The 25,784-nt window shown below is 44.8% G+C and overlaps 1 protein-coding gene across 4 annotated transcripts in view; it reads left to right on the forward strand.

The window, feature by feature from the left end:
* Window positions 1-25,784, forward strand: part of KCTD1 (potassium channel tetramerization domain containing 1) — a 206,032-nt gene that overhangs the window by 88,257 nt on the left and 91,991 nt on the right. Inside the window, exon 1 of one of the 4 annotated variants that reach the window (XM_066353440.1) lies at window positions 12,280-12,300. The exons of 1 other annotated variant lie outside the window; for it this stretch is intronic. Coding sequence is in view for 1 of the 3 variants with exons in the window: in XM_066353437.1 (XP_066209534.1) it covers window positions 14,661-16,466 (1,806 nt within the window). In the remaining 2 variants the exon portion in view is untranslated. 2 more of the 4 variants (XM_066353439.1, XM_066353437.1) reach the window with 2 other exon arrangements.

Consider the following 25,784-nt stretch of genomic DNA (forward strand, 5'->3'; position numbering starts at 1 on the left):
AGCTATCTTGGGTAAGAAATATAAAGAATAGGCCTGACCTACGGTGGCGCAGTGAATAAAGCATCAACCTGGAATACTAAGGTCACCGATTCAAAACCCTAGGCTTGTTGCTCTAGTGAATTTAGGCACATATGAAAGTTGATGCTTTCTACTCCTCACCCCCTTCTCTCTCTCTTTTTTTCTCTCGGCTCTCTAAAATAAAAAAATTTTTTTAAAGAAATGTAAAAAATGCTTGTGTAAAGAACATATTTTCCCTAAATAAAACTTAAGATGCCATAAATCCAGAGAGAAAATTATTCAGTAATAAAATACTCTCTGAATGGCAAATTCCCATAATTAGACAACAATGATATGTATACATAGTACAGGTCTATTTTTTGGCCTTTCATCTAATGATTTCAGAGTTTAGCAGCCACTGCTAAATGAATCCTTAGTACTAAACCTGACTTTAACATCTACGTTTGAAAAAAAAAAAATTGGCACTAACACTTCAGCATCCTGTAGGGAAGAATTTCTGGAAACAAAGCATGCTTACCCCCTTGCAAGCAGCAAATAAAGACAGCCTAATTTATTCAAAATAAAAGTAAGGTGGGGACCCAGAATCATGAAACCAATGCCTACAAAATGAAAGTGTCTGAAAAAAGAAGTGTAAGTTTATTTCTTCTAGTTGGGCGTGAAAAACTCTTTAATGCACCTGTGGGCATTCTCTGTTTCTGTGAGGTCCAGAGTACGTTCCGGGAAGGCTTGCTTCATTTTCAAAGAGAGAATCAATCACTTCCTCCCATTTTAAAAACAAAAAAGAAGATAAAGATTTCATTTCCATAACATAATACAGAAAGGCCACCTGATTCGGCCGACGGTCTCCCAGTCCTTTGATGGTTCCCCTCGGAACCGAATTCTCAGGAAGGGAAAGGTTATGAATGAAAGAATTCAATTGTTTGCTAAAATCAAGTGCTGCTCTGCCAAAGATGGAGATGATCTGGAACAACCCTGATCCCTAATTACACAGTAATCCGATACTTAGCACTTTCTTCACCTGGCAGCCTCATCTTCAAAGGCCCAGACCAGTGTTAATGAATTCTTCACCTCCCTTGTCTCATCTATTCCCAAAATAGCTACGATTTAAAGGAAAGTTGCTCTAACTCTTGAGAAGACTTGACTCACATTATCATATCATTCTAGGAGACAATCACAAGTATCTCTTTCCTTTTGATCTTTCGGAATGTTTCCTTTGTGCTGTTTTGAGCAGATATAGTATATTCTAGGACCCTGTAAAACTGTTCCAAAAACAAAAAAAACAGGCACACGGGAGCCTCTCTGTGGAAATATTGCAATAAAATAATATAGAAGAGCTAGCCTAGGACAAAGAGCAGGGACGCTTCATGGAAGCCTCTAAGACAGGGGTCCCCAAACTTTTTACACAGGGGGCCAGTTCACTGTCCTTCAGACCGTTGGAGGGCCCGACTATAAAAAAAACTATGAACAAATCCCTGTGCACACTGCGCATACCTTATTTTAAAGTAAAAAAACAAAATGGGAACAAATACAGTATTTAAAATAAAGAACAAGTAAATTTAAATCAACAAACTGACCAGTATTTCAATGGGAACTATGCTCCTCTCACTGACCACCAATGAAAGAAGTGCCCCTTCTGGAAGTGCAGTGGGGGCCGGATAAATGTCCTCAGGGGGCCGCATGTGGCCCGCGGGCCATAGTTTGGGGACCCCTGCTCTAAGAGATGGGAGCTGGGTCCTGACAGATAAGTAGGAACGTGTCCAGTGTGTAAGAGGGGAAGACATCCTTGGCAGGAGGGAGCTGCGTGGACAAAGGCCCAGGACGTGAACGGTATTGATGGTCCTGACATGAGGCACAGTGCAGTAAGCTGGAGCCCAGGTTGGAGGTGTGGGTCCAGGTCATTAGAATGAGACTAGAAGAGTGACTTGCTTGAGGTCACACAGCTAGGCAGTAACAGAGCCATGATTTAAACCAGGCTGTCTGGCTCTGAGTCATGCTCAGTCTAACTTATTCCTTCACTGCCCTTTCCTATACAAAAAGTAAGATGGATACAAGGAACTCATAGTCTAATGGATGATACAGGCAAGTAAAGTCACGATTACAATACATGAAACAGACAGCTATTGAATATCTTCTGCGTGCCCGTAACTATGCTAGGCAAAGTGAATTTGAAAAAAAAAAAAAGAAGAGAAAAAAAATTAAGTTCCTCTCTTTTAATGAAAGCCAAAAAGTCTGACAAACTAGCAATTATAATACATGCAACTGCTAAAACATGAGTCTTTCCAAACTGCCCGGAAGCATAGTGAGTAGTGGCCATGGGAGTCAAAGAAGATACCTCAGAAGACTTGAGTGGGCGCTGGAAAGTTCACAATTCAGTGGACAGTGCCATGGCTACTGCACAGGAACACGATAATTGCAAGCATTTATCGAGCACTTACAGTGTACCAGGCACTGTTCTAAGCACTTTTTCCCATATTAACTCATTTAATTATCTCAACAATCCCCCATGCTACAAGCAAAGACACAGAGAGAGGTGAAGAATTTTGCCCAAGATCACACAACACATAATCAGTAGAGACAGAATCTGAATCCAGGTTGTTTGCTACAGAGTCAGATCACTTAACCACTACACTATACTCTCTTACTGTAGAGATAGGGAACCCCAAGCCTGCTGAAGTCAGGGAAGGCTTCCAAGAGGAGGTAATATATACAATCATTCCAAAAAGATGTCTGGGAGTTCAGCCATTGAGCGAGGGGATTAAGACGTTGTCAGGCCTACGGAGTATGAGCCAAGGTATGCAGGACGAGAGATGAATGATTTCAAGGAAAAGCAATTACTTCTGGTAGCTGGAGGGTGAGGTGGATGTTGGGGAATGATGAGAGCCACTAAAGGAATAGGCAGGGAACACATTTTAGTCTGGGCTTGTTGGTTTTCAAGGAATAGACACTTACCACGGGTTCAGGGATACAGAGACATCCCATGGACATCCAAGGGTAAGAAACTAATCACAGCCTAGATGCATGTAGGGCGGCTACCTGTTCTGTGGGTGGTATTGCCTCAGTCGCAGTTTCCACTATGTTCCCTGAGTCACAGATCTGACTTAAACCTGAGGAACCACTGCAGAGACAGGAAATAAGAAAGGGAAGCATGTGTGGAGGGTGTTATAAACTGAATTGTGTCCCCCAAATTCATATGTTGAAGCCCTAACTCCCATTGTGGCTGTATTTGGAGAGAGGGCCTTTAAGAAAGTAATTAGGTTAAATGAAGTCATAAGGATGGGCCCTAATCCAATAGGACTGGTGTCCTTATAAGAAGAGAGATGCCAGATACCTCTCTCTCTCTCTCTCTCTCTCTCTCTCTCTCTCTCTCTCTCTCTCTCTCTCTCCGCACATGCATGGAGAAGAAGCCACATGAGAACACAGAGAGAAAGCAGCCATGTCTACAAGCCAGAAAGAGAGGTCTCACCAGAAACCAACACTATGGCACCTTGATCTTGAACTTCTAGCTTCCAAAACTGAGAGAAAATAAATTTCTGTTGTTTAATCCACCCAGTGTATGGTATTTTGTTACGGCAGTCCAAGCTGACTAATACAGAGGGAAAGACAATTTCCGTTTGGATGAAGACACAGTAAATGTATTTAGAGAAAGTTATGAGTTAGAATGAATAGGGCTTGGTGCTTCTGTGGGAGTAGAAGGTGAAAAGGATTATGAAGGAGAAGAAGTAGGAAGAAGGGATGTTGTCCGAGTTTCAATCCTGCACAGAAGATGAATTGTGGTGACTATCACTGAGTCTGAGATTTGGGAGTTAGACTCGGGCAGACAGTGAAAGTCTGGTTATGATTTCTTGGTTGTAAGCAAGAGAAATTTAACTGTAGGAATGTAGGGGGACTATAATGGACGTGGAACCTCACTGAAAACCAAGGTCCGGATGTTTTCAACAAATGAACTCATAATTTACATTCAAACTCTTCACTCATTTAATACAAGGCATTAGAGATCACTCCACCTAGCAGGCAAAAACCTACATTATTCTTTGTATGTCTAGCTACTATTCTGTTGAATAGATGAGACATAATTTATTTATTGGTCATCCACCTGTAGCATTAGATTGGATCCAATAATGTTTTATTACAAACAATGCTTCAGGAACATCCTTGCACATTTTTCCTAGTGTACAGCCTAGATTCCTAGAAATGAACTGCTGGGTTGAAAGGAATGTGAATTTTGCGTGCTGATAGCTACTGCCAAATTGTCCTCTAAAAAAACTGTACCAATTTATACTTCTAGCAACAGAGAATGCATGTGCTTATTTCTTTATATCCATATGTGTGTTTCTTAAACTATTTTGAGCCATAGACCCCTTTAGATTCTGCTGAAAGCTATGAATCCTTGTTCTAGGAAAAGATACAAATGTACATATATAAAACATTTTGCCTCCGGTTTCTGCAAGTTTACAAACCACCAGAAGACTACCCAGGCATCCTAAGGCTGTATATTGAGGACCGCTGAATACAAAAGTGTTTGAGTAGGTCTCCCAGTCTAGGCCAATGGGTCTTAATCTGAGCTGCACATTCGAATCACCGGAGAGCTTTGGAAAATTCCCATGGCCCGGCCACTTCCCAGACCAATCAGAGCAGATTTTCTCCAGGAAGAAGAGCTAGGCATCAGTGGGGTTTTTTTGCAAGTTTTCTAGGTGATTCTAACATGCACTCAAAAGCAAGAACCATTACCATCTAAGAGAGGCTTGTGGAAGAGTAAAAACAAAAAGTAATTTAAAGGTAGAAAAGCAGAGAGTGTACATGTGGCTCTCCAGGCCTCAGACCTGCCTGCAGGAGCTTTTATTTTACAGAGTGGGTGGAGGTGGTGGGGATGGCGATCTGGCATTGATACATATGTTTCCATTAGGAGAATGGTCACGGTGATTCTGAAGCATGGCCAATGTTGAGAGTCACTGTACAGTGTGAAGCCTGCCAAAGAGAGAGAACCCAAAGGGTCAGAGTAGAAGGAAGAAAAGCATAATGCGATCCCAGAACGTGCAGTTTACAACCAAAGGGCAAAGGGCAGCACCGGCTTCTTTGGATGGCTCTGACAAAAGGGCCTGGCCTTGAGGGCCCAGAGCACTGACAGCGGGCTTCGAGCTGACCTGACGGGACTGGGTTTCATGGAGAAGTAGGACCTGGAACTGGGCCTTAAAGAATTAAGACACAGTTGATGAGCAGAGGGGAGGAGAGAAGGAATTTCCCAGTCCGAAAGGAAGCTCACAGGGTTGGCTCAAGCCTCCCCACAGCTCCTCCCATCATAGGCTCAGCCATGGAACCCTAAGAAAGATCCCTTCCTCTGGTTGCTGGATTGACTCAGCGAGGCTCATTCAGCTCCACACCCTCAACCCCCAAGCCCATCCTTCCTCTTTTCCTGTGCTGCTTCTTCCCTTTGGGGATGTTTCTCTTTCTCCTAGACCAGTGGCTCTCAAGGTCAGGGTCCAGGAACAGGCAGCAACACCTAAGAGTTTGCACACTCTCGGGCCCCACCTGAAACTGCTCCATCAGCCATACTGGGGTGGGCCCAGCACTCTGGGTTTGGACAAGTCCTCCAGGGAATTCAGATGCACACTCAGGTTTGAGGGTCAGCATCCTGGAGACTCCCAGCCATGTTTCCTCCCTTTCCAGCACTGTTCTCTCGGAGTCCTCTTCCACAGAGGGCCGGACTCACGTCAGGGAGATGCAATGAAGAATGCTGGGAAATTAGACTGTAGCCAAGATGATGGGAAACTGGAACTTGAAACTAAATGAAAGGAACCACGATGACTTTTAAGACAGGGGAGGGAAAGTATTAAAATGGTGTTGGAGATGAGGTAACAGCAATTTAAGAATGCAGGTTGACCCCAGTGCCCCTGAAATTATGCATATGCATCATCTGAGGAAGATATTTCATAACTTTCATTTGATTTTCAAATGAATTCAAAATGATTTAGTAGTCATCGCTGCTAAAGAGGAAATGATTTCATTGGTTGCTAAATTATATTAGATTTGGAGGCAGTATTTTTCAAAGTGTGATTAGTTTTACATTGTGTGTTAAAATTGCACATCTTGGACCGCACCCTAGACCTACTACTGAAGAGGACTTCTCTGGAGCGGGCACCCAAGAATCTGCATTTTAAAAGAGGTCCCTTCAGTGACTGGTTGATTCTGATGCACTCGAGGGTTCACAAACTGCCCCAGGCTATACGTCTCAAAAGCCAATAGTTCCAGGAAAGCTAAATTAACAGTGCGTTTAGAAAGCATGTGAGCCACTAAAGTATGGTGCCGAGCACAAAAAAGCCTTTCAATGACCAAAATACCACAGAACTGGGAACATTAGCCAGAGCAAACACTTGCCTGGCATTTCAGTGATCATCCATTTAAAGCTATATTCTAGACGCCTTACCATATGGACAGGAACAAGCACTGACGTGAGAGTCGTCCTCAAACTCTGGCAGTTCAACTCAACTTCCAGAGCTGGATAAGGAAGAGGTTAATGTGTTCTTCTGTGGCAGATGAAAATAAGATAACTTTGAGAAAAGCAGAAGGAAAACTCTTGACCACGTGAACCTACTAAAGGTTCACCCTTCCTGGAGTCAGGCCAGGCATGTTCCTGGAGGAAATCTCCTGTCCTTCCTTCCTCTTTGCATGTGCGTGGTGGAGTGTGCCCCAAAACCACTGATTACGTACATTGAATTATGAATCTTGTAATATGTGGTACTTAAACAGTAAACCATGTGGGATTGGATTCATGAAAATACACTCAAATGTAAAGAGATTTCTTCTGGGTGGAATTGAAGGGCCTGCTCCGGTGAACTGTTAAAAAAAATGTGTGTGCTCTAAAGTCCCAGCGCTCAGTAGCTGTGTGGCATTGGGGAAGTGATTTACGCTCTCAGAGTTTCTACCCATCCAAAAGTAGGAACGATCCTCATAGACACTCATGAGAATAACTTCAGAGTGCTAATGTAAAAGACCAGACCCACAACACGCATTCACTAAATGTTAAAAGAAAGCAATATGAGGCATATATATACTTGTCCAGATTTCTGTTCTTTCTGAACCTTCTCCAGTGAAGACTGACTGCTTTCATGAACAGGAAAGAATGGGGGAAAATATCACACTTTTGCCTTTTCTTCTTATATTTAAGAGAGTGAGCTGTGAAGCGAGAACAGATAGGAAAACAAACAGATGCAATCATCCCCAGGGTAGCCTGTTTTTATTTGGAGTAATGACAACATGTGACCCCTGGGATATCTTAATCAAAGCACAGACTGCAGGAAGAGTTAGCATGAAGAATTATGAGTACTATACTAGTATCTATCATGCCCTGGCCCTGCACACTTATATCCCAACATAGAGGGATTAGGTCACAATGTATCCTGCTCCCCGTTCCTCTCCAAGGCTGTCTGTCCTCTTCCATCAGGTGAAAAGCCTGGATCTCCAGCATCAAATTAAAGAAATAGAACAAACCCATCCCAGGGCTTCTTTAAATATTCAGATAAACCCATGTGCCCCTAACAGTTAAATTAAGCTTTTCTAAGAAAAAGTAAGTCAATTAGTTCAAAATGTGGGTTAGTGCTTCTGGGTATTTAAAAGGGGATTTTTTTTTCTTTTGTAGTTCATTTAGAAACATAGCCACGGGGCAGGTATATACCCACTCCTCAGCTCATCCTGTGAATTGTCACTATATACCTCGAGACTAAATTCTGATATCTAGAGCTTCACAATCTGGTCCTTAAACTTTTTCAAAGTCATGAAGACACTGAAATAGGAGCTTTAAAATGTATCTTGCTTTGCCTTTTTAGTTTATATCCTTTATTTTTACCATCATTATCGACAGTTGACAAAGGGTGCTTGACATCGCTATAGAACATGATTTTCCATAACTGAATTTCTTCCTTCCTTCATTCACCAAATATATACTTACCGTCTAAACTTTTGTAAACAAAGGTAGGTCTCCACGACATTATGAAATGCAGTTCTAGACCACACTTTGTGACATGTACTGCAAAACTCGTTTCCCCAAGTTATCTAGATGCAATAAACCAAACTTTATCAGAATACAAATAAAATTAGGTATTTCTCAAGAAAATGAATTTCCAGGAGCAATTCCTAGGTCATAGAATATGAAGGTTTTCATGGCTTCCTCAAAAGGCTGTCTTAATCGATATTGACAGTAAAAAACATGAAAGTAACATTTTCATACCAATTATTAGGGTTTAAAGTATTGGGGTAATTTTTACATATTTGTTGTGTATTTTATTTTTTGCTTTTACTAACTTAATAGGATATTTTTTAAATTTTTATTTATGGATTGATTTTTAGAGAGAGAGAGTGAGAAAAACATTAATTTGTCATTCTACTTATTTATACATTCATTGGTTTATTCTTGTATGTGCCCTGACTGGGGATTGAACCCTCAACATTGGAGTATTGGGACAATGCTCTAATCAACTGAGCTACCTAGGCAACGCAGGCTTTTTTTTTTTTTTAATATAGCAGATAGTTTCAAGAATATTTTATGTTCTGAGAGAAATGTAAATAGCTCCTCCATTATTTAAAATATATGTATTTGTTGCATGACATTAACACATATCTTTATCTCTTTTTCCACCTTAATTGGTATTGCTGTGACACTGAAATAAACATTATTTAATAATAGGGCTAATGTCCACTTCAATCCCACATACCCTTTAAAGATATATGACTAGAAGATAAAGAAATTACTATCATTATTAATTTTGTCTGATTTAACTTTTGACAGCCCTCACACTTGACTTCTTTATTAACCAAAGAAGTTTTATTATCAGAATATTATACCACACAGCACACTTCTAGGCACCACAAAAACACACTTTCAATTTATGGAAAACTCTATTCCCCTCATACAATTCTTGCTTTAAAAACATCTAGGAAACTAGTAAGTAAAAAAATCAAGAATTATAGTTACCAGGTAGCAATTACAAAACTAAAAATTCCACTATTGTCGATTGTTGTGTTAAGTTCAAGCTGACCTGTTTTTTGGGGTTTTTTTTTTTTTGACAAAGCATCGAAGATAAAAATAGGTAATACTCTCCTTGCTCTTGGGAGATTTAGGCGGAACAGCTGAGAATTTCAGTAGAAAACAACTCATTCTAGTCTTGTTGGGTTTGTGGACATTTCCTTTACCTCTAAATGCTTTGCTGTCATTCTTCTAGGACACAAATGGGTCCCTACTTCCAATAGTACCAATGTTTTAGGTGCCAAGTGACAAAGGTGACATTGTTTCTTAGGCCATATCTGCTTTGCTCACAGTCCAAGGCCTCAGTTTAGGACTATCCTGGCTTTTGAAGATTCCCAAAGCAAATGACCCACAGAAGATTTTTTTTTTTTTTTTTTTTTTTTACAGAGACAGAGAGAGTCAGAGAGAGGGATAGACAGACAGGAATGGAGAGATAAGAAGCATCAATCGTTAGTTTTTTGTTGCGTGTTGCAACACCTTAGTTGTTCATTGATTGCTCTCTCACATGTGCCTTGACTGTGGGGCATCAGCAGACCGAGTAACCCCCTTGAGCCAGGGACCTTGGGTCAAAGCTGGTGAGCTTTGGTCAAACCAGATGAATCTGCGCTCAAGCTGGTGACCTCGGGGTCTCGAACCTGGGTCCTCCACATCCCAGTCCTACACTCTATCCACTGCGCCACCACCTGGTCAGGCATACACAGAAGAATTTTAAGAGTTGTTCCTGAGGATTTTTTTCTCCCATTCTTTGGTTCCTAGAAGCTGAATGTGATCAAGTGGCTCAAGCATAGGCTATGGAGCTCCACTTACTGCCCTACAAGGTCTGGGACACCTGGTCAAGTGGCTTAATCTTTTTGAGACTCCTGGCCTTGGTTTTCTTTACAATCAAGTCTTGATACATAATATCTAACAGTTGAATGTTTACTAATGCTCAAGACACTGTAGCAGGTCCTTTACTAATATTAATAGGGGCTATAACTATCATCCAGATAATAAAATGAGAGAACTGAGACCTAAAATAGGGCAGCTGGTAAAGCCAAACAAAGAATCAAACCTAGGCAGTCTGGTTTCAAAGATGAACCTTTTAACCACTCTGCTGCATAACCTTTTGTGGAGGTTAGCTCTGACTCCACACATATTTATGTTTATTGAGTGTGTACTAAGTGCCAGCCACTCTGATAAAATATGCTAAGGAACTATATTGGAAATGAGTCAGGCCTGCAGAAATAAATAAGACATAGTTTTTGGTTCTTCTGGAGTTTTCTTCCACTTTGTAACGTTAGAGTGCATGGTTCTATTTTCATCTGAGTTCAGAAAATCATTACCCAAGATGATCTTCAACTGAATTTAGTAGTGAAACTCTGAAGCAAAGATATGTCAAAGAGCTTCGATCTAAATTCATATTTAACCTCCAGAATACTTCATGAATCTTTTAGTAATCAAATCAAGAAAGCCTGACCTAAAAGTGATGAACTAAAAATAAGAGATGAACTAAAAAGTGACTTAAAGATTTTCTAGCTTCTGCCCCTAGGGGCCCATACAGTTACTTGGATTTATCAGTTTACCTCCTCCCCCAACTCACCTCTCTTAATACATAGACATCTCCATTCCCGGACCCTTCACTTACTTCTATACAATAACTTACTACATACAGTGTGTTATACTAGAGAGGGAATTCATGGTAAGGAAATACTAAACCAATAAAGTCGTTACATTCTTTTTTAAGTTGCAAACAATAATGTTGCCTTCTAGTTACTCTTTGTCCTGATTTTTAATACAGAAATTTAGGTCTGTGTTATTTTAGGTTTTCCACAAGAAAAGTTTCCATTAAACATAGGATTTCTCTAAACACAGAGCCTGTTCATTCATTCCTTCAAGGTAAATGACTGGAGTGCTCACCAGGTCCCAGGCACCAGCCTAAACCATAAAGGTATATTGGATTAGTAGAGGAACCAGATAGATTAAAAGCAACCACATCAATTACATAACAGACGATGCTCAGAAGACTGGGAGCCGAGAGGAGGGTGAGCTGCACGTGTTTCTGGGTAATATAACCTTTCAGGAAGTGTGAACCTGAAATGGGAATAGGTGGTTATAAAATGAAGAGGAAACATTTGGAGTTCTTCTTTCCAAAACTGTCATGTCACTACCTTCAAGTAATCTAAGAAATGGAGAGGCACAGATGTATCTTGTCTCCATCAGATAGACAAGAAAGAGACAAGATAGAGACAAGAAAGACGGCACATCTTGTCGAAGTTGGAACATTTTTATATAAAGAAGCTATGCATTGTATACAAGAAATCAAGTTTCCTAACAAAGAGTGAGGGCAGCTATCAGTTCTAAGTGGTGGGCTGAATGGACTTCATGATAGGGCAAAATCAAAGTGGAGACCTAGGCTGATAGATGTCAACCAATATTGCCTCTCTACCAAAATAATTAGAAAGCTTATTTTATTATCTCACTTGGAATTGTATATATGGAAGCACAAGCTGTTTTTAAGGGATTGTTTATTAAACCTCCTTTATGAACTTAACTGTAATTTTGTATTGTTGCGTTTTAAAAATTAAGCAACGAGGGGGGGGGGTGTCGAGAGGTTTCTCTGGGTGTTCTTCCTGGTAAGTACTAACCTAAAAAGGTAGGTTCTGACCTAAAGAGGTCTTTTCTAATATTTGATGGCGTATTATTGTGGGCAAAGAATTTTGGTAGCGTTTCAAGGGCTGGTGCTACGAAGCAGATTCACAGTCCCCTATAATCAAGCCAAGGTGCGTTCTTCCTATCTCACGTAAGCGAGAGTCCTGCCGGTGGTTTGCAAACTGTCCAGGCAACATCTGTACTGTTGTTTTTCCAAGTCCGTTAAAAAGTTATTTGCGCTTGGATTTTTTTGGTTCTGCCGTTCCCCACCCCCGCCCCCTGGCTTTTTCCAGTGGAGACCTGCCCTAGGGGGTATTTTGTCCTGGGAGCACAAAACTATTTTCTTTTCTGAAAATCCGTTGACGTCAACTGGGAGCTGTTTTTGGTTGCTTTGTTTCCCGGAGCGTTCCGCCCAGCATACCGCCTCCGGTAAACTGCGCGCAATTCAAAGCAGCTTGCCGGGCAGGGAGAGCCGGGGCGGGGGGGGCGGAGGTACCCCCGCCGCCCACAGAAGTGGGGAGGCCCGGGGAGCGCTTTCGCTCCTGGGCTGGAGCATGGGCCTGAGTCTCCGGCGGAGCCAGGAGCACAGTCCCTAGTTCACTTCTCTCGCGGTGAGGGCCGCCTGGGAGCAGCCCCTGGTAGGTAACTTGCCTGGCTCCTACCTGAGTTCTCAGCATCGCTGAAATTTCCCGCCCAAGCGTTCTGGCGGCCAGAAAACCTGGGAGCGTCCTGGGACAGGGTCAGCCTTCTAGAAGTAGCCGTATGTGATTGGTGTGTACCAGTTCGTGGGCGCGGGTCCGCGTGTGCAGCTAACTTAGCAGCTTACTGGCCTGGGCTACGGGGAAACAAACAGGCCTTTCTATCTATTGGGGATGGGGGGAAGGCAATGGATGCAGTTTGAACAAAGCCGGCCTTGCACCTCGGGGACGATTCCCTAGGAGTGTAACCTCCAAAATTCCTCGCCTCCCGTGTCGGTTCTCTGAAGAGAGCAGGGCGGGTGTGTGTGTGTGTGTGTGTGTGTGCGTGCGTGTTGTTTCCCCAGGAGCAGGAGGGGGCCCGCGGGGCAGGGACTTGCTGTAACTTGTTCACACCTGGCGTTGTTTCCCCAACGCTGCGCGGCGTCCAAGGCCGAGCAGGCACGCGGAGGATGAGGGCTGATCCGTGGAGAAGACACCATCAACTCCCACTTAGAGGCTCACGCGGCACAGAAACCCAGTTTTACTTTTCCTTTTTCTTTAAATTACAAATTGACACAAGAGTTTCTATTGATGCGTAAACTGCCGGGGGTGGGGGGGATTGGGTAATGGACAAGACTTCCACAGTGAAACTGGGTAGATTTCGGAGGTAAATCCGAGCACGCATTCGAAGAGCTAGAGGGGCTGCCTCACAGGAGGACCGGCCTGGGCCGGGGTCGTGCTAGTAGGACCTCATTCCATCGGTTCTCCTCGCACCTGGGACTCGGAGCTGGCCCGCGGGCCAGGGGAGACTCGGGCTGCCCGAGGAGAAGAAAGTTAGGATGCAGCACAAGCTCCAGAGGTGGCCGGGAAGTGCCGCCAAAGTAAACAGCTGAGATCTCCGGCGGCTCTGGGGGCGCTGCCCCGGGCCGGGACAGCGGGAGACGGCAACGAAAGGGCGCGCTGAGCCCGAGCGCGCCGGGGGCGGGCGTTTGGCTGGAAGTGGGGCACTGCCTCCTATGGGAAAGCGGGACCCGGCGAGCTCTTTGGCCGCCTTTCCAGTTTCGCAGGTGCCCGCCCCCGTGCGCCGGAGGCAGCGCAGCCCTGAGGGCGAAAGAGTGGCGGTTGGCAAACTTGGAAGGAGAGCGCGCTCAGGATCCGAATTGCCGGAATTGTGGCGGCGGTGGGGACGGCAGATACCCAAGTTCACTTTTTCCACCCGCCCACTCGCTTGCCCGACGGGCCTTAGGGACCGGCATTGCTCTGGTTCCAACCAGGTGCAGCGCCTCGCCAGAGGAAGTTGTGTCAGTTTGCTTCGAGACAGGGAGGGCGGTGGCCTGGGCAGGTGGGGAACGGTCCCTGGGGTCCCGAGCGCCTCTCCCGCGTCTCCCCTCCCAACAGCCCCTCCCAGTCGTTCCTTCTCGCTCCTTCCCCAGGCTGGCTGGACCAGCGCGGACTTGCCCCAGACCTACGGGGAGCGCCCCAGGTCTTTAATGACAGCTTAAAAGTGGCTGTTGGAAAAGTCGAAAGGGATGAGGCTGACGTGGGGCGTGTTTCGCTTCTTTGCAAGAGTCGAAAAGGGAGCTGGGAGCTGTGCGGCTGGCCCCAGGCCCCCTCGCCTCGCCGCCAGCAAGTAGGTGGGGGAGCCGCCGCCAGCCCCATCCCGCTCCCAAGCCTCGCCCGCTGCACCCTGGCCGCGGGCGCAGAGAGGGTGCGGGGCCTCGCCGTGCCTCCTCCACCCTGCTCATTAACCTGCCTGCTCCACTCCGCTCCGGGCGGCCCCAGACCCGGGCTTCTCGAAGCAGCACTCGCGGCCCGCCCGACGCAGCCGCCTCCCTGAACCCCCGGCTCCAGGGGGCAATGAGGGGGTGGTGGAAGGGGCACTGCTCCTCGGGCATTACTTAGAGAAGCGAGACCGCCCCGCCCTCCCGCCGGCCCTCCCTCTCTCCCGCCCGGGCCCGCGCTCCACTACGCCAGAGGGTAAGTTGGGAGTGTTTCACCCCCACCGATAGCTCTCCCTCCCCTTTCATTTTTTTTCCCCTTCAAAGTTTTTTTAGGAGTGGGGAGAGGGGTGGGGGAAAAAGAGGATCCAGCCAGCCTCGGTCTTTAGCCTCTTCCTGTCTAACTTTCCCCACCTCTCCTCCATCCCCTGAGCGCCGCTGCCTCTCCGGAGCAGCGCTCCGAACTGACAATTGGAACGCGGCTCCTTTAAGAGCCCGGCTTTGCCTCCCGGTAGCTGAAGGTCATTAAACACAAAAGCTCTCAGCGCTGCGGTCCAATATAGCGCATGCGCCCTGCCCGAGGACTGGCAGAGAGACGGCAATATGGCGAGAATGCCTGGCAGCGGGGACTGTAACACCAGCGCAGGCGGCAGCGCCAGCGCCGCCGCCGCCGCCGCCGAGAACAATGGGGAGCGGGGCGAGGGCGATCGCTGTGCAGGGGGCCGCGGCCGCCGCTACGGCCGCCCGCACTACTGCAGCGCGGGCGAGGAGGAGGAGGAAGAGGAGGAGGAGGACGAGATCCAGGAGGTGCAGATAACGGGGGACGAGGAGGAGGAGGACGGAGGTGGAGGGCTGGAGGAGGAAGAGGAGGAGGAAGAAGAGATGGGGCTGGACTGGGACGAGCCCCTGGAGCCCGAGGATTCGGCCGGGGAGGAGCTGGAGCCGGAGCCGGAGCCGGTCCATATGATCAATATGGACCAGAGCGCCGCGCTGGAGCCGGAGGCGCCGCCGCGACTGCTAGCGCCCCGGGCCCGCGGCGGGCCTCCCGGGGACGGCGCCGAGCTGGACCCCGACGTGCTGCAGCGCCCCGAGCGGGCCCGGCTGAGCGAGAACACCCGGCTGGCCACCCGCTACGCCGTGCGCATCTTCCGGGAGTACCTGAGCGAGAAGGCGCAGAGCCCGGACTTCGAGACCATGGACAAGGGGGCGCTGTGCCGCGTGCTGCGCTCCTTCTACGCCGAGGCCCGCTCCAAGAGCGGCCAGCTCTACAGCAAGTCGTCGCTCATCAGCATTCGCAGCTCCCTCAACCGCTACCTCAACGAGCCCCCGTACTGCCGCACGCTCGACCTCACCAAGGACCCGGAGCTGCGCAGCGCCAACCTGACGCTGGCCGCGGTCATCCGCAAGCTCGAGGAGCAGGGCGCCGGTCCGGTGGTGCAGAAGCAAGCCATCACGCGCGCCGACCTGCGCAAGCTCTACACCTCCAGCGTCTTCAGCACCAACACGCCCTTCGGGCTGCTCAACAAGGTCTGGTTCGAGACGTGCATGTACTTCTGCACGCGCGGCCGCGAGAACCAGCGCGAGCTGGAGGAGGACTCTTTCGGGCTGGCCATGGACGAGGACGGCCGCAAGTTCGTCTACTTTAAGTCCCTGGGGCCCTACCACAAGTCGCGCTCCTCGTCGTGGAGTAAGAAGCGCGCGGAGAGCAGCGACGAGGAGAACTTGCCCCGCATGTACGAGACGGGCACCGAGTTCTGCCCCTATGCTAGCTTCGTCAAGTACTTGTCGAAGCGCAACCCCCTCTGCAAGGCGTTCTTCCAGCGGCCCCGGGACCACTGCAGCGAGGGGGATGTGACCTGGTACGAGAACAAAGCCATCGGCAAGAACTTGCTGGGCACCAGAATGCAGATGCTCTCCAAGGCGGCCAAGCTCTCCAAGACCTACACCAACCACTGCATCGGCGCCGTCTCCATCGCCACACTCAACAGCATCGCGGGCATCGGTACCAAACTGGGCTCGCCCGCCCTGCAGGGCTGCTACACCGAGGCTCTGAACGGAGCTGCTCGCCACCACTCCCACCACCCCCCTACACATCCCTCCCACCACCACCGCCCCCAGCCACCCTTGCTGGGAAACACCTATATCCTCCCCAAAGACAGCCAGATCGGGCCCGACGTGAAATCCGAGGCTGCGCCCAAGCGCGCCCTGTACGAGTCGGTGTTCGGGTCGGGGGAAATCTGCGGCCCCTCTTCCCCCAAAAGACTTTGTATCCGCCCCTCGGAGCCTGTGGATGCGGTGGTGGTGGTTTCCGTGAAACACGACCCCCTGCCTCTTCTTCCAGAAGCCAATGGGCACAGAAGCACCAATTCTCCCACCATAGTTTCACCTGCTATTGTTTCCCCCACCCAGGTAACCAAACTAAACGATATGCTTGAAATGTTTTCTTTGGTACCACTTGGAGACTAACTTGTGCTACTGCAGGTTTGGTTTGGGGAAGTTTGAAAAAGTAGCAAATGTACTGAATCAGATTCGATTTCACCTTTAAAAGCTTAACTCTTGCTGGTGCTTTTCAGGAAAGTTTACACCTTGCCTTAATATGCGAGAGGGCAGTCTCCCCAACAATCACTGCTTCACAGTAACAAATCTTTCAAGTTCGCGGAACAAAAGGTTTAGCTCAGCCTATCTCCATTGAATGCATGAGTTTTATGAGGCGAAGAGTGCAGGGATACTGTACATATAAAGGATGCAGTTACTTAAAATATAGTTGAATGAAGTAACCATTAAAATGCTCTATTACATATTCACCATAACATGAATTTAGAAAAACAGTTATAAATTATTAAAAAGAAAACATGCCAATCACACTTCCTGTAAGGGGGTGGGGAGTGGAGAGATTGGCAGTCAAGTGCCAGTAACATGTAGCTGAATGTAAAGTGACATTCTGGGTGTAGTTTCCATAAACTAAATTCAGTTGTTAGAAGTTATTATTAGCTGAAAAGACTAGCTGCCCTACCAGCCAAGCTCTGACTTGGAGCATATGCCCTGTGGTGCCCAGTATTATGGGCACTAAAACGCTGCTGTCTTTCCCTAGCCTGCTGGATCTCACCATCTAGGGGGATAGATAAGACTTATAAATATCATTAAGACAAGTAGCACAGGAGTGTGGCAAGAACACAGAAGTAAAGAGTTGTAGCGCAGAAGGTGAGCTTCATTGGGCAGATCAGTTCATCTCTCTGGGCTTCAGTGTCATCATGAAAAATAAGGGGCTGTTCTAACGGTAACATTACCTACTTCAAAACAGTACTAAAATCTAGGTTGAGACTGGGAGGTTAAGTGGATGCTTCTTGTCTTACGATTTTTCCTGGAGGAATATATTTGTATTATTAAAATGATGTTCATCTTTTGGATACTCATCTGTCTCTAGGAGCCAGAAACCAGAGGTCTTTGGGGACTAGGCTGTCCTCGGCAGGCAGGAGTAGCCTCTGGAGGTTGACAACTGTGACCTCCCTGCCATCAGGCAGAAGTAGGAATTTCAACTGTAAGTCTAGAGGTGTAGTGCAGGCCTTTCAAGGAACGGATGTCAGGTACCTCAGTGCTTTTTCCAAAGTGGAAATTCCAGTTTTGGACAGTCTGACCCTTTCAAACATTTACCAGCTAATCAGCAAGCCTCAAGGCCAACTGCGAAAGGGGCTGTGAACGATGATAAAAACACCAAAGTTCTCTAAAATACACGAGATCTGCAGGCTATGTGTCTTTTTTTTTTTTTCTGTACTTTTAATATCTGTAGTACATTTCTGACTAGACCAGGAGGTTGTTTTCGGAAGTTTTAAGGATGGAGTATATATCTGGGAATAATAATGAAACAGTTTGTGTACTGGCATCTCTGCTGGTTTCTTGACACCAGTGTCATTATAGAATCATGACCTAAGAGCCACAAAAGATTAGGCTGGGGTTTGTTTACTTGGCTTTGTTTTGTTCTAAGGAATGCAATCACTGTCACAGTCTTTTATTTTAACCCAGTGAGATAAATCTGTTCCATAAATCTGGATACTGATTCTTTTATTTTTCTTGAGTTATTATTTAATTACCTAGAATAGATTTGAGTATCTATATGTTGATTATATTATTACTATGGCTCTCAAACTAAGTCCCCTGTAGTTAAATACTGCAAAAAGTTGTTTTCTTTGCACATATTTAATAATCAGCTTTTCACTTACATTAGAGTAATTTTTTAAAATCAGCATTAAGAAATTTACAGTAACTTAGTAAATCATGTAGAACTTACTTTATGAAGTTTTAGCATTCTAAATATAAAATAAATATTTACTTTAAGCAAAAAACTGATATTAAACTTTCTCTTTCTCCATTTATTAAAATCACGATAACAATTGAGGTCCAGGGCATTTCCTAGGGATTAATGACTGGCCCAGGGCATTGCTCTAAGTTGTCAACTCCTCTGGCTGGCCATTAATCCCCAGGAAATGCCATGTGTACTTCAAGTTTTAGTCATTATTACTTAATTATAAACATAGGCTGTCTAATCTTAATACTGACCGGACCTCATCAAGTGGGCAAGTTTCTCAAAAAAAGAAGAGCCTGTTACTTTAAATGCAGTGACTCTTTTTACTTCTTGAGGATATTAATAAGTGCTTCACTTATGGGACTGGTTGAAAAATGAATGCACTTAAGGATTAACAAAGATTATAGAATTTGTGATTTTTACTCATGTGTAATGCCTGGAGTTTTTTTTGTTGTTGTTTTTGTGTGTGTTTTTTTAGGGGGGGGTGGTAGTTGCTTTAACTGATTCACTCTTTAATTCTCTGGAGTGGCTGTGTTCAAAGTAAAGGGTAGTCTGAATTCCGTTTTCCCCATGAGCTGTTATAATCAAAGATGATCCAGTTGTAGGTGCCACTTCCTAGCTCTCAGGTGGAGATCACGTGGTCTATTTTAAAAGGTTTATTGGGCTTATCCTACATCTTCATAGCTATTCTCTTTGCATGAAAATACAGTAATTTTCCTGCCTAAGAAACCAGTACATTAGCTTAGATAGATGACAGTTATTTCTAATGTTAGTCTTTTTAATTTACACAAAAATAGAATACTAATAGATTTTAAATATCGTAGTTTTGTTGCTTAAGTTTTTAAAGACTGTACCTCTCTCCAGCACCAAACAAAAATGTGAACATTAGTTCCCTAAAATACGTTTAGAAGCATTCATAAACTTATAACAAAGCTGCAAGTAAGTTGCACTTACTTGACCCTAACCCAGATTATTTCCAGAAATATCATACTTTTAAGAAATTCTGGAAGTAAAGTGTCTGTTAGTGGAAAGATTCTGGAGTCAGCAGTGCATGTCCTCTGTTTCTGTTTGATTGTCTTCACTGGGGGCCAGAGTTGGTCCTTACATTTTCCAGGCTGAAAATCAGAACAGCCTCCCTATGGGCACATGCAGTCATTCATGACCTTGCCTTTGAGAAGCCAGATGCTGAGAGCACAGGGAAACCCGTTTTCATTCAGATTCAGGCACTCCATTGTGGGAAGGGAAAAGGAATATTCCATCTATTTATTTAGTAGTTTTATTTTGCAGTTGAAGACGAGGCAGGAGGCATATTCTTTTCTACTTAAAGACATCTATACAGACATCTTTAAAAGTAAAAGGAGTAGTGTATTTATAGCAGTTGTAAGAACGCTTTTGCAATGGTTATCTGGAGCTATTAGGATTAAGTGCGCTGTTTAAAACGGATATTTTCCTGATTTTTAGTGTTAGTTTGTGGCTACATTTATTTCTGCTGCCAGAGTATTTGCTCTGATTTATGGAAAGTTCAAACTGGTGAAGAAACGAAATGTCATTAAGTATGTAACTTTTTTCATTCATTCAGGAAACAATTACTGAACACCTACGAATCTGGCTCTTATACTAGGAATCTCTATAAATTAATCTGTTTTCCACTTGGCAAGTAGTCTCACTGGCAAGATTTGGGCCTCATAAATTACTAAAACTAGATCAAAATAAAGAAAATAAAAAGGTAATGCATTCAATATTTTGAAGCAATCATTTTGGGAAAGAAATCTATACTTTTATTTTTGCATATTGTAGTCAGTACTCTGATGTATTATTTTAAATTGATATAAACCCACATATGTCAGTTTACTATCTATTAAATCTGACTCAGGAAATAAAAATTTTTTTAAAAAGAAGTATTTGCTGCCAAAGAAGAAAGTGGATCCCACTTATCTAAAACTTAAGTCCTTGTGTCATCTTGATTTAAATATCTGGCTTCCTTAACAAATGACACTGAAACAGTCATTCTCTTTTCATTGCAAATAGATCTGAATCAAGAAGAGCCCCTTCTTCTAATAGGACTGCTAGTAGTATGTGACATCACTTAGGCAGGTCCTCACCTCGGCTTAGGCCAGTCGAAATTCCACTTCAGTCACTTAATAAAAAATTAAGTTTCAAGTTATCTTTTGGTATCTTAACAGCTATTTAAAAAGAAAAATTTATATAGGAGTTACTGTGTGGTTACTTCTGTTGAAAATCTTAGAGCCAAACATACTAGTAACCTATGGGTCTGTCATAGGCTCAAACTTCTATTTCTGAGGCCTAATTTACCTCTCTTGATTGATCAGTGTATTATACCAGTTAGTCAGGCTGCCTTTTTAAAGACTGCACTGGAGTATTTAGATAGGGGGTAGGAGAGTGGGAATTAATTAGTCCAAAATGGTTACTGATTGGCTTTGATAAACTAAAATGAAAGAAAACATAACTTTAGGATTTGAAACTTTGTGCTGGTAAGCTTTTTTTAAAATTTAACACCACTGGTGTTCTAAAGATGCTGAATTCAACTCAAGCATTGTAACTTGAGCCTCTTTCTACCTGCTGAGTGGATTCAGTAGTCCTGCCCTCCTTTGGGGTTTGCAGAGGATGGGCAAGTTTGTGGACTTCAAGATGAAGTGATTATCTGCTTGCTACATGAACATCACAGTGGAAACAGATGAACTTTTAAAATGTTAAGCTCTGTAAAGTTTTAGCCTCTGTGGTTTTACAGATTGATGGGAAGTTTCTCTTTGCCTGCTATTCTCCACCGAGAGCGGTTGGGCTCTGAATGGTGTTGAGTCTTTATAACAGAGAATGAGCTTCTATTCTATAGGACCTAGAAATAAATGAGTGTTTAAGCCATTTGAGATACCTCACTATAACAAGGGCACTGAGCTGAGATTAAATCTGCATCTGAGATTGTATTACCTCATACCTATGGCCATAAACTAAACAGCAGACCTAGTAGTATTCTAGGAGACCCAACCCAATTTGATATGTTTTAGGTTTTCAGTAATTGTCCACGTCCTTCTGTTCAAAACTTTCTTCATAGTCAGACTTCTTCCTTTCAGCTTATACTTCAACCTGACAGAGACTTTTCTTTCTCTCCCCAAAAAAGATACATTTATATATGACAGCAAACTTTCATTAGTGACTGATAGACATATTTCTGTTCATGTCATATCCTAAACTTTGTCCCAGCCCTGGATAACAGGATTTAAAAAAAAATAATGGAAGTCAGAGTATCGTATAGTCTTCTTAGTGGAGTGACTCAGCTTTCATTGGAGTTTCCATCGCAGCAGTTGGCCCTTGGGATGCTCTGGGGACCCCAGTGGGAACTTCCTTTTCTGCCAACCTGGTATGTTCCGAGATTTCTTACTCTCTGTATTCTTACTCTCCGGGCAGTGAGTTGGGTTGCCTTTCATCAGTGGGGTACAGGGAAGTCCCAAAGTGTGCCCCTCATGCTGAGGGAGCAGTGTGGGGATGCTAACGGTCTCCCACATTGAGTTCATTTAGATAACCTTGGAAGCCACGGGAACTTGGGGAGATGTTGAAGGAGAGGATGGGGAGAAACTGGAGCAGCTCAGTTATTCCCCATCACCAGCCCATTCTCAACCTCTCACCTCCTCGGGCTCCATCCCTGCCCAGACACAGACGTTTGAAAATCGTCTTTATGGTGTGGAGCTGTCCTGGGAGTACCCAGGCTCTTTCATGCCTTGAATTACTGCTTTCCCGGCTCACCCGGCAGTGAACATTGTCAGAGAGGCGTTTTGATCTGATCTGTGAGGCAGGAGGTAAAAATGTGCTGCCTGAAAAGGCTGACAGATTTAAGAGAGCATCGGTAGCCGGCTCCTGGGGAAAAAGGAAAGGAATTTGCAAAGGAATGCCGAAGGATGACAGAGATAAATGTGGCTTCCTTTGTGAGTAATTTGATTAGCAAATTAGAATGTTAAGACTAGTTTGGCAGATTGTAATCATCAACTTCTAGTTGTACTCCAGGCCTCCTGTCCAGGTTAACCCTGGTTAGCCAGGTGTCCCACCGTGTAACCCTCCCTCTTCCTTCCTCTCTGAACACAAGACAAAGGGAGCTGTTGTCAATGGCACCTGTTCCCATGTGTGAGAAGTGTTTAGGATGAATTCCTTGAGCTTGTGCATTAGTTCTGACACCTGAATTTGCGATGCTTTTTGCCATGTACTTGAGGATCCTAACTTAGAAATGTGAATTATTTGCTGTTCCTGGCTTTCTAGCGTTCTGAGGGAATGAGAGCACAGTTGGACCAGACCCAGGCAAGAGTGTCTGAAGCGGTGTTGGGTCCATGAGGCTGTCCTTTCAGTGGGCTAGGAAGAAACGATTCCCTTTTCACAGTTTTGATGGCCACTGCGCCATCCTCTCATGGATTCTGTAATTATGAAGTAGTTATGAAGTGTAATCATTAATAGTAGCCAAGATGTACATGGACTGTGGGCTTTAAAGTGCTTCCTCTACCTGCAGCTTCTGCATCACTGGGGAGCTTATCGATAATGTAGAATCTCGCCAGTCTGTTCCCCTGAATCAATACTTGAATTTTAATAAGATTCCCAGGCAATTTGTGCACAGAACACCCTGATGAGCAGTGGTCTCTGTGATCTCATTTAATCCTCACACAGTCCTTCAAGGAGTGATAGTTATTCTTTCCATTTTACGAAGGAGGAAAGTAAGGTGAACAGGTGTTGAATAACTTGCTGAAGATCAAGGAACTAGTAAGTAACTGTGTTGGCATTTGAATTGAGGCCTGTCTGATCTTGGAGTCTCTGCTTTTAAATCCTTGATTTGTTGATTCCAAAATTCTTATCGCTTGTTCAAATGAAAGAATCCAGTAAGGAGAAGATGACATAATGTTAAATTCCTATCACTACCTTACATGCTTTTCTAGAGCGACATAGGAAAAGAGAACTTGTTAAAACACAGGGAAAAAATTTAAAAGCAGAGAACAGAATAGAATATAATTGACGCTTGAAGATGCAGGTTTAGGGGCATTGATCTCCCCACACAAACACACAGTCGAAAATCCACAAGTAACTTCTGACTCCCCCAAAACTTAACTATTAATGACGTACTGCTGACTGGAAGCCTTTCCAATGACATAAACAGTGGATTGACATGTATTCTGTGTGTTACATGTACTATATAAAATGAAGTAGGCTAGAGAAAAGAAAATGCTATTAAGAAAAATATAAGAGTCTGACCAGTGGTGGTTCAGCGGACAGAGCATTGACCTGGGATGCTCAGGTCCCAGATTCAGAACCCCAAGGTCACTGGCTTGAGCGTGGGATCATAGACATGACCCCGTGGTCTCTGGCTTGAGCCCAAAGGTCACTGGCTTGGTTGAGCCCCCTCAACCCCCCATCTACACCCCCTGTCAAGGGATGGATGTGAGACAGTCAATGAACAACTAAAGTGACACAACTGCAGGTTGATGCTCATCATCTCTCTCCTTTCCTGTCTGCCTCTCTCTCTCTCTCAAATAAAAGAAAATCATAAGATAAAATACATTTTTAGTATTGCCGCATGTATGTGGACCCCTGCAGTTCAAATTGGTGGTGTTCAGGGTCAGCTGTGTTTCAGTGTATAACATGTTTCTGTTTTGCTGTATGGTCCCCAGCCTTTGCTGGGTCTGGGGACTGTTACGGCCTCTTTTGAGAAGCCTTGTGTCATAGTGATTAAGAGCAGGCCAGACCCCCTGTGCCAAATCTCAGCTTGGCCCAGAACCTGTGCTCGAGTTTCCTCCTCAGTAAGATGGGGATGGGGTCCTCAGTGCTAAATGAATCGTGTTTTGAAAAGTCCTTAAAATATCTCATTTCATTTTATTTTATCTTAGCACGAATGTTGTTGTTTGAAAAACAGCTGACCCAGTAGTGAAGTGCTAATCACAGTCTTCAGTTCTTCTCTTGTAAATATCTTGTCCAGGTGCTGTGCAGGCCGCTCTGCGGGTTCTCCTTCGGGGCGTCCATTGCCTCGGCTCAGTTGCCCTTCCGGGTGGGAAACCTCAGGGGTCTCTTGCACCCTGGCTCAGTCTGGCCCTGTGTCTTCTCACTGTCTATTCAGAAAGTCCATCCATGTGGGTGCTTTATATGTACCCCAAAGCTTGCCTTCCTCACCTCTACTCTTCTTTAGGATTTGCCTATGCCATTTGGCCTGTGGTGGTGCAGTGGATAAAGCATCCACCTAGGGTGCTGAGGTCGCAGTTTGAAACCCAGGGATGCCTGGTCAAGACACATACAAGAAGCAACTACTACGAGTTAATGCTTCCTGCTTCTCCTCCCTTTCTCTCTTGCTTCTTTCTTTCTTTCTTTTTTTTTTTTTTTTTTTTTTTTTTTTTAATTTACAGAGACAGAGAGAGAGAGTCAGAGAGAGGGACAGATAGGGACAGACAGGAACAGAGAGAGATGAGAATGAGAAGTATCAATCATTAGTTTTTTGTTGCGACACCTTAGTTCATTGATTGCTTTCTCATATGTGCCTTGACCGTGGGGGGCTACAGCAGACCGAGTAACCCCTCGCTCAAGCCAGTGACCTTGGCTCCAAGCTGGTGAGCTCTGCTCAAACCAGATGAGCCCGCGCTCAAGCTAGCGACCTCTGGGTCTCGAACCTGGGTCCTCCGCATCCCAGTCCGACACTCTATCCACTGCGCCACTGCCTGGTCAGGCTCTCTTGCCTCTTTCTAAAATCAATTAAAAACAAACAAGCCAACAAAACAAATAGATAAGATTTGCATATGCCGGGGCCGGGAGGGATTTCTCTCCACACCTGCTTCTAGGCTTGCTGTGGGCCCTCCCATTTCTCTTTCCAGAGCCTTGGCAAATTTCAAGTGCTAAAGGGGGTGCGGGAGCTCTGGTGGGCTTAATTGATGCCCAAACTCCAGTGGATTCACAAAAGTTAAATTAGAATGAAAGCAACCGCTTTTCAGAAAAGATCAGTATGATGTGGAATAGGGTTTGGGATTAGGGAAGCTGTCATAATACTGTGGGTCTCAAAACATTCTAACTGTTGTTATAGCAATGACTTTGGTAAGTTCTAATTTCCATTTTCTGGGAGTAGGGCCTATATTTAGCTTGATCCTGTGTTGTGGTATTTGTATTTCCCCGATGCATAATTGGACTACTTCTTAATACTTGACTTTTGTCTTGGAGACTGTATACATCTAGTACCTCTACTTAAAGTTGATGAGTCCTAATACACGTTTTGAATAGACTGTCGAATCGGGGTAATTGGGTGGTGTTTTGATGCAACATTACTGACCAGTTAACACTCCTGTGACTGTTTGTAGTTTGACAAGGTGCTCTTAAAAAGTGGAAATGATTGCTCTGACTCTGCAGGATTTATGACCTCTAATTTAGTTGGCCCATCTAATAGTCACAGTATTCAGCCA

Source organism: Saccopteryx leptura, chromosome 11, assembly GCF_036850995.1.
Source record: "Saccopteryx leptura isolate mSacLep1 chromosome 11, mSacLep1_pri_phased_curated, whole genome shotgun sequence".
In the NCBI taxonomy this organism is placed as follows: Eukaryota; Metazoa; Chordata; class Mammalia; order Chiroptera; family Emballonuridae; genus Saccopteryx; species Saccopteryx leptura.